This window comes from Scyliorhinus torazame, chromosome 16, assembly GCF_047496885.1.
Source record: "Scyliorhinus torazame isolate Kashiwa2021f chromosome 16, sScyTor2.1, whole genome shotgun sequence".
Lineage (NCBI taxonomy): Eukaryota > Metazoa > Chordata > Chondrichthyes > Carcharhiniformes > Scyliorhinidae > Scyliorhinus > Scyliorhinus torazame.
In genome coordinates this window covers 20,106,220-20,124,068 of record NC_092722.1, presented here as the reverse complement: position 1 = coordinate 20,124,068, position 17,849 = coordinate 20,106,220, and the positions used below count along the sequence as shown (strand labels likewise).

The window sequence follows — 17,849 nt, the reverse complement described above, 5'->3', positions numbered from 1 at the left end:
GCTTTAGAGTGGTTTCACAGGTCGGCGCAACATCGAGGGCCGAAGGGCCTGTACTGCGCTGTAATGTTCTATGTTCTATTTTCTAATGACTGGTGAATCGTATCAAACAGCACACCCCTTCGGCTATTTGCAACAGGCAAAGTACTGCATGAATTCAAGCAGCCTGTGTTTGTAAACCTTGGAACACAGTATCCAACATTCGATGAGATTCTGTGATTGGACTACACTTACTTAGCAACCCTGATAATGCTAGGTATTACACTAACAATCAATTTATTATTAATCGGATTTGCAGTGTGACTCACGTGTGCTGGAAGCTACATATATTCACACACAGAGCCCTGTCCTTTTGAAAACAGAAAGAAAATGTCCAGGCTTTGTGCCTTTTTCAACTGTCTGGATTTAACTTAAAACAAACCTCAGCAGTTAACTGCTCCCATGTGCATTCTCCATGGCAGCGCCTCTACCAATCAGAGTCCATTTGCTAACCAATCTACACCCTCTTCTCATGCAGTATAAATTGTTGTTCCCTTTCACATTTGGTATTTTAGTGATTCTGTCCCAATGACAGCAAGACAAAAACCTTTGACAGCAGTCTCTTTTTTCAGCAATACCCAAATTCTATACTACCAAGCAACAAATTGAAAAAAAGCTAATACATTCAAGTTTCTAAAGTGCATTTTAGTACAATAGACTTGGATAAGAAATATAAGCCACTATTTAAAAAAAGAAGAATGTGTCAAAAGGAAAAAATAATTCTGTTTTTAAAATAAGTGGTCTAGAAATTTGATAGGGCACCCACTCTACAGCTGCAAACCAGGTTTCCAAGCATCCAATCCAATTGGGCAGTCATAGCAGGTGTGCTGTTGCCATATTGGTAATGGTAAAAGACTAAGCAGCCAAGGCCTTTGCCAGAAATAGTTATGTTCTCTGCCTATGCAGACAGGATGTCTAATTTGAGGCACACCTTTGGGCGGCATGGTAGCAGGGCGGCATGGTAGAACAGTGGTTAGCACTGTTACTTCACAGCGCCAGGGTACCAGGTTCGATTCCCGACTTGGGTCACTGTGCGGAGTCTGAGCGTTCTCCTCGTGTCTGCGTGGGTTTCCTCCGGGTGCTCAGGGTTCCTTCTACAAGACTCGACAGATCTGCTGTGAGATGAATTGGACATTCTGAATTCTTCCTCAGTGTACCCGAACAGGCATCGGAGTGTGGCGACTAGGGGATTTTCACAGTAACTTCATTGCAGTGTTAACGTAAGCCTACTTGTGACAATAATTAAGGTTAGATTACGAAATTGAACTACTCTGGTACAAGCAATACTAGATCAGCTGTGATCAGGAAATGCAGCTGAATTTGACTTGACAGGCTGGGTGAGACAAAAACTAGGTGAAACAATTTAAAAATTAGGGCCTCCTGTTTAAGACGAAGATTAAGAGAATTGTTTTTCTCTCAGCGGTCGCTAGTTTCTGATCAGGGTTGCTGAGCCTACCTACAAAGAAGCAAGTTTTTAGGAAGTACTCAGCTGAATGTAGAGCTGGGGAGAAGTAGGAGTGTCCTTACTGCAATGTCAAAGCCCTTGCTGAGCCTATTCCCCCCTCCTGAAAATGGAGAATATCTAGGGTTCCACATGAAGAATGTTTACTTAAGTGTGGTACTAAAACTGCCATCACTAGTAGAGTTTTACCCCAGCAATCATTGATGTATACATGCCAGGAAAAAATGAATAAAAAAAGAAACCAGCCTGAAAGATAAATGGTATCTTCTGCAGTTCAAACTCATTCATCATTTACCTATCCTGCTGTGGCATCTGCTGCCTTATTCTTCACAAAGCCTGTCATGGAGCAAACAGCTCGGCGCTTTCAATATTCTGTTGATCTGAAGTGGGGGCAGGGAAGAGGCAGCACCTAGCATCAAACACAACATTAGGTATATTTTGCTTCAAGCTCATTTCATGCTCCTACATTCTGGGCACTCTCAAGTGAATGTACCTGCTGAAATTTATATTCTCACTCTTAGTCCATTGAATAAACAGGACATCCATCTGGTTACACAGCAAATAGAAAATATTGATTTTGCGATCTCCCCATTTGAAAATACCAACTGCAAAAGAAGAATCCCAGTGGTGCACTGCTGGATCAAGTAACATATGATATATGAATCACAAACGTATGAAAATAAACTATACCGTTACAACACCAAACAAGTTAACTAGAAAGAATGGTATTAATTGTGGTGCTGTTCACATTTTAATTTCAGTAAGAAAAGTGGATTATCCTGCTGCTAATACTGGCAGGCAAATTTTTGGAAATAATAAATTCGAAGAATTTATCATCCAGATTGAACTTCTGAAATAATGGCATGAAATCAACAATATAGTATGTAATGGACTAAATGAATGGTTACTAAATTTGATGGTGACACAAAGAGAGGGTGGAGGATTGTGAAGCGGACATAGAGTCTGCGAAGGGATACAGGTAATTTAAGCAAATGGACAGAAATTCGGCAGATGGAGGAGTAGAATGTGAGAAAATGCATATTTGTCCACTTTGGCAGGAAGAATAGAAAAACAGCATATCATTTATAAGAGAGATTACAAAGGTTTCCGGTACAGAGGGATCGGAGTGCCTGGTACATGAATTGCAAATATTGAGTATGCAGCAAGTGATTAGGCGGCACGGTAGCTAGCATTGCTGCCTCACAGCTCCAGGGACCAGGGTCTGATTCCGATCTCGCGTAACTGTCTGTGTGGAGTTTGCACTTTCTCCCCATGTCTGCATGGGTTACCTCCGGGTGCTCCGGTTTCTTGCCACAGTCCAAAGATGTGCAGGTTAGGTGGACTGGCAATGATAAATTGTCACTTAAGAGTCCAAAGGTTGGGTGGGGTTACAGGTCTAGAGCGGGGATTGGGCCTAGGTAGAGTGCTCTTTCTAGGTGTCGGCGCAGACTTGATGGGCCGAATGGCCTCCTTCTGCACTGTAGGGATTCTATAAATGGGACGTTGTTGCTCATTGCAAGGAGAATGGAATGTAAAAGTCAGGACGTTTTGCTACAGTTGCACAGGACAGCCAGTGTACAGGGCGAGCCCACATCTGAAGTGCTGCATACTGTTTTGATCTTCATTTTAAGAAATAATAAAATTGCATTAAAAGCAGTGCAGAGAAGGTTCACTTGACTGACCCTTGGGATGAAGTGGTTGTCTTAATGAGAAAATGTTGGGCAGTTTCTATCCTCATTGCAGTTTAGAAGAATGAGAGGCGATCTTATTGTAACATACAAGATCCTGAGGGGATTTGACAGGGTGGGAGAATCAAAAACTAGGTGAAACAGTTTAAAAATCAGGGGCCCCCGTTTAAGATGGAGATTAAGAGAATTTTTTTCTCTCAAGGGTTGCTAGTTTCAGGAATTTTCATCCCCAGAGAACAGTGAAGGCAGGGTCATTGAATATTTTTATGATTCAGTTAAATAGATTTTTGGCTGACAAGGGAGTCAAAAGGGTGATGGGGGAAAGTAGAAAGGACAACTCGGCGGCGCAGTGGTTAGCACTGCTGCCTCATGGCCCCGAGGTCCCAGTCTTGATCCCGGCTCTGGATCACTGTCCGTGTGGAGTTTGCACAGTCTCCCCGTGCCTGCGTGAGTTTCGCTCCCACAACCCAAAGATTGGCAGGGTAGGTGGATTGGATATGTTAAATTGCCCCTTAATTGGAAAAAATTAATTGGGTACTCTAAATTTATTTTTCAACAGGAAGGTAGAGAAGTAGAGGCCACAATCAGATCAGCCACGATCTGATCAAATTGTAGAGCAGGCTGAAGTGCCATATTCTGCTCCTAATTCATAAGTTTGTGCACATGTTTGCATTGTTACTATTTCACATTTTTCAGTGAAATGGAAAAGTTACCATTATGAATCCATTTTAATTTAACCAATAAAAAAAGTTTCAATGCCAGTCTTTTTACTAGCTAATTGTTTTGGCTAATGGGAATGCATGGTTATTACTACAAAACTGAAAGTTTGTATTGGAAATAGAGTAAAGAGCAGCACACCAATATTCTTTGTCAGAGAGGGTGGTGCATTTTACCACAATAATTCATCACCCAATAACACCGTTATTGCTTAGTGACATGATATCTACTTGCACCCAAATAATCTGCTGTACACTTATCTGTTTGTTTCCAATTATTTTCCAATGCACTAATTTACTTACTTGCACATTATTTTCTGTCTCTACTCTTAAAAGTGTTGAACCCTTGCTGAGTGCCATTCCATAAGAACTGGTACTTATTACTTATGCGATTGCCTTGCCAATGTGTGTCGATAGAAAGCATCACAGCTGAGTTTGAATCAATCCTCACCTGATGTCCACATTTTCCAGTAGAGGTCATCAGACAAGATTCTGCAGCAGGAACTTTAGCTGACATTTTCTTTAACTGTATCCTTCAGCGACTCATTGAATAAACGTACTTATTTTTCAACTCCAATCCATATTTTTACATCATAGGCTCATCAGGCCTTTGTCTCTTTTCTAAGGTGTGACCACCTCAATTTATGATCTAATCCTACACACTCTTTACTGATAATTCCCCTCCTTAGATTGCGTAAAACTTCCAATGCTCATTGTGATAGCTAAATTACTATCTTGTTCACCACTAGATGCTGGTTATAAAAGGAAAATTTATTTCAGTTCTTCAGAGACAATTCACTCATGCTGCTTGCAAGCTCAACAGCTACTGTACAATCTCTTACCTTTAAGTGTGAAAAGTGCTGGGTCATGGTCTGTGTGGAGTTTGCACATTCTCCCCTTGTTTGTGTGGTTTTCGCCCCCACAACCCAAAGATGTGCAGGGTAGGTGGATTGGCCACACTAAATTGCCCCTTAATTGGAAAAAATTAATTGGGTACTCTAAATTTATTTTTAAAAAGTGTGAGATGATGCACTTTGGAAGGAGAAATTTGACTAGGAAGTATTCAATGAACAGCATGACACTGGGAAGTACCGAGGTACAAAAGAACCTTTGCGTTTGTCTGTAGATCTCTGAAGGTGGGAGGTCAGGTTAATTGGGTGGTGAAAAAGGCACTTGCCTTTATCACTCGAGGCATAGATGACAAAAGCAGAGGGCTGCACAGTGGCACAGTGGTTAGCATTGCTGCCTACGGCGCTGAGGACCCGGGTTCAAATCCTAGCCCTGGGTCACTGTCTGTGTGGAGTTTGCACATTCTCCCCGTGTCTGTGTGGGTTTCACCCCCACAACCCAAAGATGTGCAGGATAGGTGGATTGGCCATGCTAAATTGCCCCTTACTTGAAAAAAATAATTGGCTACTCTAAATTTTTTAAAATGTCGAACTTTGGTGAGGCCACAGCTGGAGTAGTGTGTGCAGTTCTGGTCGCCACTTTATAGGATGTAATTGCACTGGAGCGGGTGTATAGGAGATTCACCAGGATGTTGCCTGGGATGGAACATTTAAGTTATGAAGAGAGGTTGGATAGGCTTGGGTTGTTTTTGTTGGTGCAGAGAAGACTGAAGGGCGACCTGATCAAAGTGTACAAGATTATGAGGGGCATGGACATGGTGGACAGGGAGCAGCTGTTCCCCTTAGTTGAAAGGTCAGTCACGAGAAGACACAAAGCTCAAGGTGAGGGGCAGGTAGTTTTTAGTGTGAAATTCACTGCCTGTGGGTGGCAGAGGCGGGTTGCCTCACATTCTGGATGAGCACTTGGCAGGTCATAACATTCAAGGCTATGGGCCAAGTGCTGGCAAATGGGATTAGGCAGTAGGTCAGGTGTTTTTCATGTGTCGGTGCAGACTCGATGGCAAAGGGTCACCTGTAGTGTATTTTCTGTGATTCTGATTCTGTAATGTTCGATTTGGACCATCTTCATCTTGTAATGCCCGAAAGGCATCAGAATCTCATTTAACCTCAGATCTCATATATTTCCCGCCAGAGTTAGCTCTAGGATCTACAGTTTCTCTTTTTGAGACAATACTTTTCGCTCAACAGCTCAACCTGCTACAAAGCCAAAAAACATTCAACATTTGAATATTGTTCTCATTTCTGGTAAGACAATAACATCTCACTTGCAGTCCTATAAAAGATGCAAGTAAAATCTTGTTACCTGATAGCCAACCTGCCTCTCACTTCTAACTATCTCTCTTCTCCCCTGTAACCCCATCACAAATGTTAAGAAAACAGAGAAGAAATACAGTAGAGGAAAGTACAATCAAAATAAATTACCCAAGTGCTTCACAGAGAAAATTAATGCTGAGTCAAAAGTAGAAACGTTAAAAGGGGTGATCAAAGAAAAATTTAAAAAAGAGGGAACAAAAACTGAAAATACTGGACAGTCTCAGCAGGTCTGGCAGCATCTGTGGAGAAAAAATGGAGCTAACGTTGAGTCTGGATGATTCTTGTACATTGAGGTTGTGAATGGCATGGTCCAGGTTGAGACGTGGCTGGGAAGGGGATGGATCAGTGATGACGGGGTAGAGTTTGTGGTGGTAGCTCAAGACAATGGGATCAATCTTATCAACATTGAGCAGGAGGAAATTGCAGTTTATCCAAGACTGTATGTTGAACAAGCCATATAACATTACAGAAAAAGTAGTGAGATTGAGAGGGTGGTGAAGAAGAAGTGGTTATGGTCAGCATACATGGGAAAGATTACTCTGTATTTGCAGATGCTATTACCAAGAGATGCATGAAGATAAAGAATGTTAAATAGGATGGCTTTGAGGACCCGGGTTCGATCCTGGCCCTGGGTCACTGTCCGTGTGGAGTTTGCACATTCTCCTCGTGTCTGCGTGGGTCTCACCCCCACAACCCAAAGATGTGCAGGGTAAGTGGACTGGCCACGCTAAATTGGCTTTATTGGGTACTTTAAACAAAGAAAAAAGGAATGTTAAATAGGTGAATATCCATCTACTGAATTGGGCAGCAGACAATATTTGGCCCGGAACTTCCTGGCTCCCAGCGTCAGATTTGTGGGGTACTCAAAAATATGGTGGGGAATCCCTCTCGGAAATTCCCAGACAAGGGTTTACCTGGCAATTGTCCAGAGCGGCTAACTTCCCCTGTGTAAGTGCGCTGCACTGCGAACCATCCGACAAAGTGATTCAAATCACTAATTTTGGTTGGTTCTGCCAGTTTTACACTCATAGTTACTCTGAGAGAGTTAGAAGGAATAAAAACACTTCTACCAGTGTAATTATTTCAAAGACCCAGACCCGCATGGGACACTCCCCACACCTGTACACCTGTTCTTTTCTGATATGCAAACCAGTGTATACCCATGTATTTCTGTTATCATCCATGTGCATCTTCTCTGTATCCTCTCCAGAAATTCTATACCCTTGTTATGATATGGTGACCAGAACAGCATGTGGTGTTTTTGTGGCATGGTGGTTTGCACTGCTTCCTCTCAAGAGCTAGGGACCTGGGTTCAATTCCGGCCTTGGTGACTGTGTGGAGTTTGCGACCGCCCCCCCCCCCCCTCCGTTTCTGTATAGGTTTCCTTCGGGAGTTCAGGTTTCCTCCCACTGTCCAAAGATGTGCAGGTTAGGTGGATTAATCATGATCAATTACCCCTTAGTGTACAAAGGTTAGGTGGGGTTATTGGTATGCGGGGAGTGGGCCTAGGTAGGGTGCTTTTCCAGAGGGTCGATGCAGACTCAATGGGCTGAATGGCCTCCTTCTGCACTGTAGGGATTCTATGCTTCTGAGTATGGTCTATCCAAAGTTTGAGGCAGGCTTAGCATAGTTTCCCTACTTATTAATTGTGTCCCTCTCGGAAAAAAGCCTAGTTTCTGGAAATGGTTGCTCTAAATGACCTGGACGAGGGGAAAAATTACACTTGCTGCTTTTCACTGAATCTAACTGTTTCTGCTGGCCTTCCACAAGAGACCAAGAGAAGGGAGGGAAATTATGAGGTTCTGAAATTGAGGATTGATCAGCTGTGGGCGGCATGGTAGTACAGTGGTTAGCACTGTTGCTTTACAGCACCAGGGACCCGGGTTCAACTCCCAGCTTGGGTCACTGTGCGGAGTCTGCACGTTCTCCCCGTATCTGCGTGGGTTTCCTCCAGATGCTCTGGTTTTCTCCCAAAAGTCGTGTTCGTTAGGTGAATTGGACATTCTGAATTCTTTCTCAGTATATCCGAACAGGCACCGTAGTGTGGCGACTAGGGGATTTTCACAGTAACTTCATTGCGGTGTTAATGTAAGCCTACTTGTGTAACTAACAAAAGATTATTATTGATGAGGCAAGGCAAAAGTCAACCCCTTTTGAACCTTAGCAGCATGACACAAGGCCCAAGCTAACACCTGGTGGCATTTGCTGATAGGCTATGGCTGACTTACAACACTGCTAGGGGAGGAGTGATAGAGAGGGACTAGACCCACAACTGTGAAATCATTGATCTGCCACAGTAATGAACTAGCTGAAAGGCCAGGTCTGCAAAATGGAGATAAAGAAGAAAGGATCTGATAAGGGAGGACCCACTTTAGAGATAGCAACAAGAAGGAAGTACCCGGAAAGTGGTGGCCCAGGGATGGGAGTGTTACGTTTGCAAATGTAAGGCATTCTGCATGTTCCTGCCGGCTCGCAAACAAAAAAGGGAGATGGGAGGCCGCCAAATCAACAGGACCTCAACCTTAAATCGTTTATCAGATCCATGAAACCCCAAGGCAAAATCCATGCAGTACTCAGAAAGGTAGTGTGTGAAGGGGCCACATGCAGCCTCTATCCACTCAGATACTATGATTGGAAAGGCTGGAGAAAAAGAGGGAACTACCTCGATCAGTGTTTCCCAAACCTTTACAGCCACGGAAATCTTTTGATCTCCCAAGATTACTGACAGAACCCCTCTGAAACATGCCCATTTGATTGAAGAATTCTACCTCAAAAAATTATTACCCAATAGGTAAACATACAAAAGCAAACTCAAAAGATGTTTTTAAGTCTCATATGTATGCACTTACAATTAAAATGTTATGTTATTCAACAAATATTGCCAAGTCTTACCTTTTGTCATTTTGAATGGGAGCACATAAAACACAAACGCTCTCTGTCACCCTGCTCTCGAGCTACCGAGGCACTGGCCCTCCCCCTGCTGACCCAGCTCCTCTCTCTGTCTCTCGGGCCCCTGTGGCCTCTCTTGCCGCCGCTTGGGTCCCGCTCCCTCTCTCTCTGCCTCGGGCCCCCAAGGCTCCAGCCTCTCACTTAACTGAGTTTAAGTTAAAGTATTTCCAGCTCGTCCAATCAGAGACCAGCTTCCCAGTTCACTGGCTGCTGATAGGCTGACTAGTCTCTCCGGCCATCATGGCCTGGCCCAGTCCCTCTTTGTGTCTCTCGGGCCCTGCACCCCTTCTCGGCCTCAGGCCTGCCCTCTCACTTAACCGAGTTAAAATTTAAAAAAAAAATTTAGAGTACCCAATTCATTTTTCCAATTAAGGGGCAATTTAGCATGGCCAATCCACCTAACCTGCACATCTTTGGGTTGTGGGGGCGAAACCCACGCAAACACGGGGAGAATGTGCAAACTCCACACGGACAGTGACCCAGAGCCGGAATCGAACCTGGGACCTCGGCGCCGTGAGACTGCAGTACTACCACTGCGCCACCGTGCGGCCCTGACCGAGTTTAAATTAAAATATTTCTAGCTTGTCCAATCAGAGGCTGGCTTCTCAGTTTGTTGGCTGCTGATAGGCTGATTAATGCGCCTATCAGTAGCTAACAAAGTGAAACAAGTATCGTCAATTGGTCAAGCTGAAAGGAAAGCTTTAAAATAATGTTAAATGGCTGGACTGACTTTGGAACCCTCGGAGTTCTGCGAACTGATCTAGAGGCACCGGAGCCTCTATATGATAGTTCACAAAGATGGAGGGGTTCTACAATTCATGGGCATTATTCATTATGCACTTTCGAGAATTGGATTATATTGAATATTAGCGGGGGTGCTGTGAGGGTTGGGGGGGAGAGGGACTGCATGTGTTAATGGTGACTGTGTGTGATTCTTGATTCCTTTTTGTCATTTGTTTATGTTAACATGCGGGCTAATGTTTGGGGTTTAGTGGGAGGATGGGATCATTGTTATTTATACGGGGATTGACATTACATTCGTTACTGATTACTGTTTATTATTGGGTGTAAATTTGGGAGAAAATGTGAAAAGAGGAGAATAAAAATATAAAATAAAATGATAGTTCACTTACCTCCTCGGGCCAACTGGAATCCTCTAAGTTCAGGAAGTTTTACAGATGATGCAGTGGCTGAGGTGGTATCAAAACATCTGCATTACAAGGTGGGGCCCCTCCAAACAAAGTAGACGTGCATACAAATGAAACGGGACCAACAGGGTTGCCAATGGATGCCGGTCATTAATGTTACAGTGATATGGAAAGCAATTGTCTGTGGGGTGGGGAGGACTATAATGAGGAAATAGTTGTAATACCCCTGTGACACGTGAGGCATGGGTGTTAACAACTGCTGGTCCCTACAACCTGGAAATATTGATGGTCAGGATGCCTGAAAGATACTAAGCCGTAGTACAAAATCAAAAGGGAGCTTTTGCTGCACAAACACGGCTGTTTGTGGCTACAGTGCCACAATAATTTGTTTATTTTCCATCAGTGTGTGGCCAACTGTTTGACAGAATGCAGTCACCCATGCCGGCTTGTTCAGGTTGCAGACAGCTTGTTGCTGTTCTTGAAGAGAGAGGCAGAGCATGAGGGGCTGCTGAAGGTACTCTTGAGATTGCTCGAACTGGTGGGTTTTAAGGTAAACCCCAAGAATGCTCAGATAGGTCCAATTTCCCTTGGGCTAATTCTTCAACTGACGAGTGGTTGAAAGACAAAATGGTTTAGAAAGCGGTCTTAAAAGGGATCCCTTGGAGAAGGCATAAAGAAATAGAAGTAAAATCCCTTCCCTGTAGATGACGACATGACAAGTGAAGATGGGGAGAATACTTTGGCTGCTGCGCCTGGATTAAATCAGTGGCAGAGCGCTCTATGCCAAAGCACCAGTGGAAACAATGATGATAACATGTCGCAGTCTCGACAGTTCAGAGTACAAATCTCAGATTGCCATTGCACCAGGAGCCTCACCCCAAGGCATTGCCCTCCAATCTGTTATCAGGACTTGTAAAACAAGCTACACAGCAGTTAAATTTGGGGTGACTACTTATGAGGTGTGGGAAGGAAAAGGGACCTGTATAAAAAGTGTAAGAACAAGGATACAGAGCAACCACATGAATGGTAGTCCATGCAGAGACAAATGACAACACAAACTGCTATCAGATAGGGGGTCCCACATGCAAGAACTCTTGGAATCCCCAACTTTGGTTTTCTTGCTAATTGACGACAACTAACTTAAATACTATGACGGACTGTTCACTTCTTGAATTTCATTGTACACTTAATCTTATACTGAACTATTTTATTCTTGCTTATGACTCTGGGTAAAAGTAGCTGAGAGCGGATTTGATGGGGAATTTTGGTTGGGGCCTTCATCGACCAAATCAAAAGAAGGTGAACTTCAGCAGAAATATAGCTCAGTGCGCAACAGGCAACCTGCTGTGTGAGAGTTAAAAGTAAACACCGTAGCAGAATTTCAGAGACCCAGATCGGGAAAAACAGCAGGGAAAAGAATGGTGCCTTGAAAAACATGGTGGCCTTGGCATCCAGGTGACTCATTTCAAGTTTAGTAATGAAATGTTTGAGGTGATAAGAATCTAAGCATGGGAAGCCCAAGATATTGAGAGTTTGACCTGGCTTGAGGAGGCACAGATGGTTCTTCGACATATTTTGCAATTGGTCCAGCTCAGGTTCTGATCAATGGTGACCCCCAGGATGTTGATGCCAGAGGACCTAGCAATGGTAATGCATTGAATGCTAAGGTGAGATGATTAGATCCTCCCTTGTTGGAGAGGATCATTGCCTGGCACATACATGGCATAAATGTTATTTGATACTTATCACCCCAAGCCTGAATGTCATCCGAGTTGCACTACATGCTACTTTGGTAGCTGAGGAGTTGCAAATGTTAGTGAACACTGCAATCAAATACCTGCACATTTTAAAAATAAATTTAGAGTACCCACTTCTTTTTTTCCCAATTAAGAGCCAATTTATCGTGGCCAATTCACCCACCCTGCACATCTTTAGGTTGTGGGGGTGAGACCCATGCACACCCGGGGAGAATGTGCAAACTCCACATGGACAGTACTCGGGGCGTAGATCGAACTTGAGTCTTCGGCTCAGTGAGGCAGCAGTCCTAACCACTGCGCCAATGTGTCGCCCAAAACATTTGCACTTCTGACCTCATGTTGGAGGGAAGGGTATTGATGACGCAGCTAAAGATGGTTGGACCAGGACACTACCTAGATGAACTCTCACAACTATATCCTGGGGTTCAATGATTGGCCTCCAAAAATGTGCTAGGTACGTCTCCGCCTCAGGTTTGGAATTCAGCTCCTTTGTTCAAGTTTGGACAAATGCTGCAATGAGGTCTAGAGCTGAATAGCTTTGGTCGATACCAAACTGAGCACTGGTGAGCAGGCTGTTGCTGAGTAAGTGACGCTTCCATCACTTTTCCAATGACAGAGTGGACGAAGGTGTGTGGGAGGTTTGGAGAGGCAGGGCCAGGGAAAGAATTCATGAGCCTGGTGCTTCTTTTGTTTCCAGGCCCTTGATTCCCCCACCTTTAACTCTGCCCCTCACATTCCTCAAGTACCCAGAATTGGTAACGATAGACACAGTGGGGCTAAACTGTTTTCTATAGGTTTAGCAAAACTTATGGCTTCTGTACTTTATGCCCCTGTTTATAAACCCATCAAAAGCTCAGGTTTTATTATGATGCACTTTACAACCATGGCATTGTCAGATAATTACGCACAATTTGATCGTTAATAATATGCAACCAGTTTGATTTCTTTGAATTTGGCCCTGTGCAAGATCCAGATAGCAACATCCAAATTACTTCAATCTCCGTTCAATCCCGGCCCCGGGTAACTGTCCTTGTGGAGTTTGCACATTCTCCCCGTGTCTGCTTGGGTCTCACCCGCATAACCCAAAAGATGTGCAGGTTAGGTGGATTGGCCATGCTAAACTGCCCCTTAATTGGGAAAAAAACAAACCATTGGGCACTTTAAATCGATGAAATAAAAATAATTTTGGTTTTATTTTGTTTTGAAATAGTGTGCATATGGCCAATTCAAGTGAAATAGTAATATCGATAGGAGTTAGATGATTGAACGAGAAACAAATTTGCTAAGAGCATTCCATGTATTTCATACATATATGGCAATGTACTTGACTTTAGTAGTCAAAACAGAGAAAATTATTTTACAAATTATATTTCTTAATTGCTAGCTTTCTACATACAGAGCAAATAAAGAAATTCATAGTGCAGGGATTATTAACATGACTTTGGGCAGTAATTTTTTAATTATTTAGGGTATGGATGTTGCTGGCTAGGCCAGCATTTATTGCCCATCACTAAATGTCCTTGAAAAGGTGGTGGTGCGCTGCCTTCTTGAACTGCTGCAGTCCCACCGGAAGTTTAGGAAGGGAATTCCAGGAATTTAACCCAGTGGCAGTGAAGGAACGGTGACATTCCTGACTTTAGCATGTAGATGGTGGACAGGCTTTAGGAAGTCAAGTGTGCGATTTTCTTCAGAATTCCCAGCGTCTGGCCTGCTCTTGTAACCATAGTATTTATATGGTTGGTCCAGTTCAATTTCTGGTCAATGGTGACCACGATGCTGATAGAGGGGGCTCAGCAATGGTAATGCCATTGAATATTAAGAGATGGTTAGATTCTCTCTTGTTGGAGGCAGTTATTACTTTGCACTTTTGTGGCGCAGACCTAATATGTCACTTAGCAGTCTACGCCTGAAGATAGTGCAGCTCTGGCTTTAGTATCTCAAGAGTTGTAAATGGTGTTGAAGACTGCGAAATCATCAGCAAACATCCCCACTTAACATAGATAACATAGAACATACAGTGCAGAAGGAGGCCATTTGGCCCATCGAGTCTGCACCGACCCATTTAAACCCTCCCTTCCACCCTATCCCCCTAACCCAATAACTCCTAACCTTTTTGGACACTAAGGGCAATTTAGTGTGGCCAATCCACCTAACCTGCACGTCTTTGGACTGTGGGAGGAAACCGGAGCACCCGGAGGAAACCCACACAGACACGGGGAGAACGTGTAGACTCCACACAGACAGTGACCCAAGCCGGGAATCGAACCAGGGACCCCGGTGCTGTGAAGCCGCAGTGCTAACCACTATGCTACCGTGCTGCCCACTTCTGACCTTATAATGGAGAAATGATCATTCATGAAGCATCTGAAGATGGTTTGGCCTGTGACACTACCCTGAATAACTCATGTCCTTGGACCGTCAACAACCATCCTCCTTGTGTTAGATATGACTTTCAACCAATTCCCCCCCGCCCCTGACTCCAGTTTTGCAAGGACTCCTTGATGCCACAAACAGTCAAATGCTGCCTTCATGTCAAGGGCAGTCACTCTCAACTCACCTCCAGAGTTCAGTTAATTTGTCCATGTTTGGACCAAGGATGTAATGAGATCAGGAGCAGAGTTTCTTTGCCGGAACCCAAATTAAACTTCAGGGAGCAGGTTATTCCTGAGTGACTGCCGCTTGATAGCATTGTCGACAACCCCTTCCATCATTTTATTGACGATCGAGAGAAGGCTGATGGGGCAGTAATTGGTCGGGTTACTTTTAGCCTGCTTTTTGTGTGCAGGACAGGAAAAGGATTGCTAAAAATACTTTGACGGCCAAAATATTGGTTCTCATGGGGACAATGGATATAGGATTCAATTTGTCAAATATGTTAAGTGCACAATGGGCATTCTAAAGATAGTGGGCGGGATTCTTCAGAATCGCCGCTATGGCTTGACGCAGGCGTGAAAAACGGCATGTACCACTCCGGCGTCGGGCCGCCCGGAAGTTGCGGAATACTTCGCACTTCCGGGGGCTAGGCCGGCGCCGGAGGGGTTGGCACCGCGGCAGCACGAGTTAGCGCATGCGCAGAGCCACTGGCCTGGTTCCACGCATGTGCAGGGTTTTTTTTTCTCCGTGCCGGCCATGGCGGAGCCCTACAGGGGCCAGCGCGGAAGGAAGAAGTGCCCCCACGGCACAGGCCCGCACGCAGATTGGTGGGCCCCGATTGCGGACCACGCCACCGTGCCCCCCTACCCCCCCACCCCCGCCGCCCCGAGGACCGCACCAACCGGCCTACCAGCCAGGTCCCACCATGTGGGACCATGTCCAATCCACGCCGTCGGAACTGGTCAGAAACCGACGGCCGCTTGGCCCATCGGGGCCCGAAGAATTGCCGGGGGGGGGGGAGGGGCGCTGCCAACGGCCCCGGCCGGCGTGGCGTGATCCCCACCATTGCCCGAAAACTGGTGCCGGAGAATACGGCAGCCAGCGTAGGAGCGGGATTCACGCCGCACCCCAGGGATTCTCCGCTCCGGCGGGGGGTTGGAGAATCCCGCCCAGTATATTGAATGTTTTACCAACATAGAAATTAGGAGTAGGCCTGCACCGTCATTCAATAAGATTATGGCTGATCGGATTGTGGCCTCAATCCCACTTTCCTGCCTTCCCCCTATGCCCATTGACTCCCTTGTTAGTCAAGAATCTATCTACCTCTGCCGTATGCAGATAATCCTTCTTTGTGGGCTAAACGTACTCTACAAAAAGTACAAATGATAAAAGGTTATGGATTGACTTTGGTAGTTTGAAACAAATGGAGAGAAAGGAAATATCTAAAATTCAAAGGGCTGTTAACTGTCAGACTGCTCGGCTAACCATGTTCTGGTCGTGCCCTAAACTCAGGGGGTACTGGCAGGGATTCGCAGATGTCATGTCCCGGGTATTGAAAAATGAGGTGGTAATTGTCGTGTTGGGTGTTCCGCTATACAAACGAACCAACACGGTTGTAGATGGTACAACTCTGTTTTATTATTCTGGATAACAACAACTGTTATCTTCTGACTGTGGTTCGTACTTCATCAGTTAACCTGTGGACCCAGCCCGAGCATGATCTTAGAGAGGCACTCAGCACATGGTGTATGTCTGAGTGGCATGCTGTGAGCTCTGTGCTCTGAGCTATCTCCTGGTGGAATCTGCGGGAACTGTGGTGTTCCCTGTTTTATAGTGCGTGTGCTCTCACTGGTGATTGGCTATGATGTTGCGTGTGTGTTGATTGGTCCGTCGATCTGTTCATCAGTGTGTGTGTGTGATTGCACCATGATATGTTAATATGGATATCATGACATCCCCCTTTTCACAAGAATATGTGCCTATATGGTAATAAATATTGGTGTGTACTGAGTGCAGCTGAATATGTGTGTGCAATATTTACAACATGTACATGAGGCTAAACTATATACATAGGAATGTGTCAGGTGAAATATAGCAACAAGGTTGTACCACAAACAAAACAAGTGCAATCATCAAATATCGAAAGAGAACTCCTGGAACGACAAAAAGAGAAACACATTAACATTGTTGCACAACAATTCAGTGAGTCCAATGTGCAAACAGGCTCATAAGTCCAGCCTAGTAGGTGGGCGGCGAATTCGGGTTGACCACCTCAAGGGTGGGTCAGGATCCACCGGCTGAGGAATGGGCCTGGCCACGGGCGATAGAGGAATAGGCAGAGTGGCAGGAAGCTCCACGAAGTCGACATCAGAGACAACAGGAGGGCGTGGCACCGGTGCATGATCACGTAGTGAACGCGGAAGCAGCCGAAGGGCCCGCCAATTACGCCGGCGAATGGAGTCATCAGGCATGCGAACGAGGAACGAGCGGGGAGCCACACGGCGGAGAACTTCGGCAGTTACCGAACAGCCACCCTCTAGTATGTAGACGTTGTCTCCAGGCGCCAGGGCAGGAAGATCAGTTGCCCGAGTGTCACGTGCCACCTTCTGCTGAGCACGCGGCTGTCGCATCCTTTGCAGTACTGGAGCATGGTCGGGTTTAGGAACATGAATGGACGGCACAGTGGTCCTGAAGGCGCAACCCATCAACAGCTGGGCTGGTGAGAGGCCTGTGGACAGTGGGGCCGAGCGATAGGCCAGCAGGGCTAAACAGAAATCAGATCCGGCATCAGCAGCATTGCAGAGGAGCCGCTTCACGATATGGACGCACTTTTCCGCCTTGCCATTTGACTGGGGATGCAGAGGGCTGGACGTCACGTGTGAGAAGCCATATGAAGCGGCAAAAGACCATTCTTGGCTCGCAAAACAGGGCCCATTGTCTGACATGATGGTAAGCGGAATGTCATGGCGAGCGAAGGTTTCTTTACATGCTCTGATTACAGCTGATGATGTCAAGTCGTGCAGGCGTATGACCTCCAGATAATTGGAAAAATAGTCAATTATGATGATGTAGTCCCTGCCGAGCGCATGAAAAAGGTCCACACCCACCTTTGCCCAGGGGGACGTTACCAACTCATGGGCTGAAGTGTCTCAGGGGGTTGCGCCGGCTGGAACCTTTGGCAGGTGGGGCAGTTGAGCACCATGTTGGCGATGTCGTCGTTGATGCCCGGCCAGTATACAGCTTCACGGGCCCTCCACCTGCACTTTTCAACCCCGAGATGGCCTGTGCATGCTGTGTGGGATCACAATCCGGTCCAACTTTAGGAGGACACCGTCAATGACGGCCAAGTCGTCCCGGACATTGTAGAATTGTGGGCACTGCCCCTTGAGCCACCCTTCCATCATGTGGCGCATCACACGTTGTAGAAGGGGGTCAGCCGCAGTCTCACAGCGAATACGGGCCAGACTTGCATCAGTAGCTGGCAGATTGGCTGATGTG

The 17,849-nt window shown here is 45.5% G+C and overlaps 1 protein-coding gene across 5 annotated transcripts in view; it reads right to left on the bottom strand.

Moving 5' to 3' along the window:
* prkcz (protein kinase C, zeta) overlaps positions 1–17,849 on the bottom strand; it is a 741,785-nt gene that overhangs the window by 103,022 nt on the left and 620,914 nt on the right. Inside the window, exon 17 of one of the 5 annotated variants that reach the window (XM_072478046.1) lies at positions 1,853–1,907. The exons of the other annotated variants lie outside the window; for them this stretch is intronic. Within the exon in view, the coding sequence (XP_072334147.1) occupies positions 1,863–1,907 (45 nt within the window). The 3' untranslated portion in view covers positions 1,853–1,862. Of the gene's footprint in view, positions 1–1,852; positions 1,908–17,849 lie in introns of those variants that run through there. 5 annotated transcript variants of the gene reach the window in all.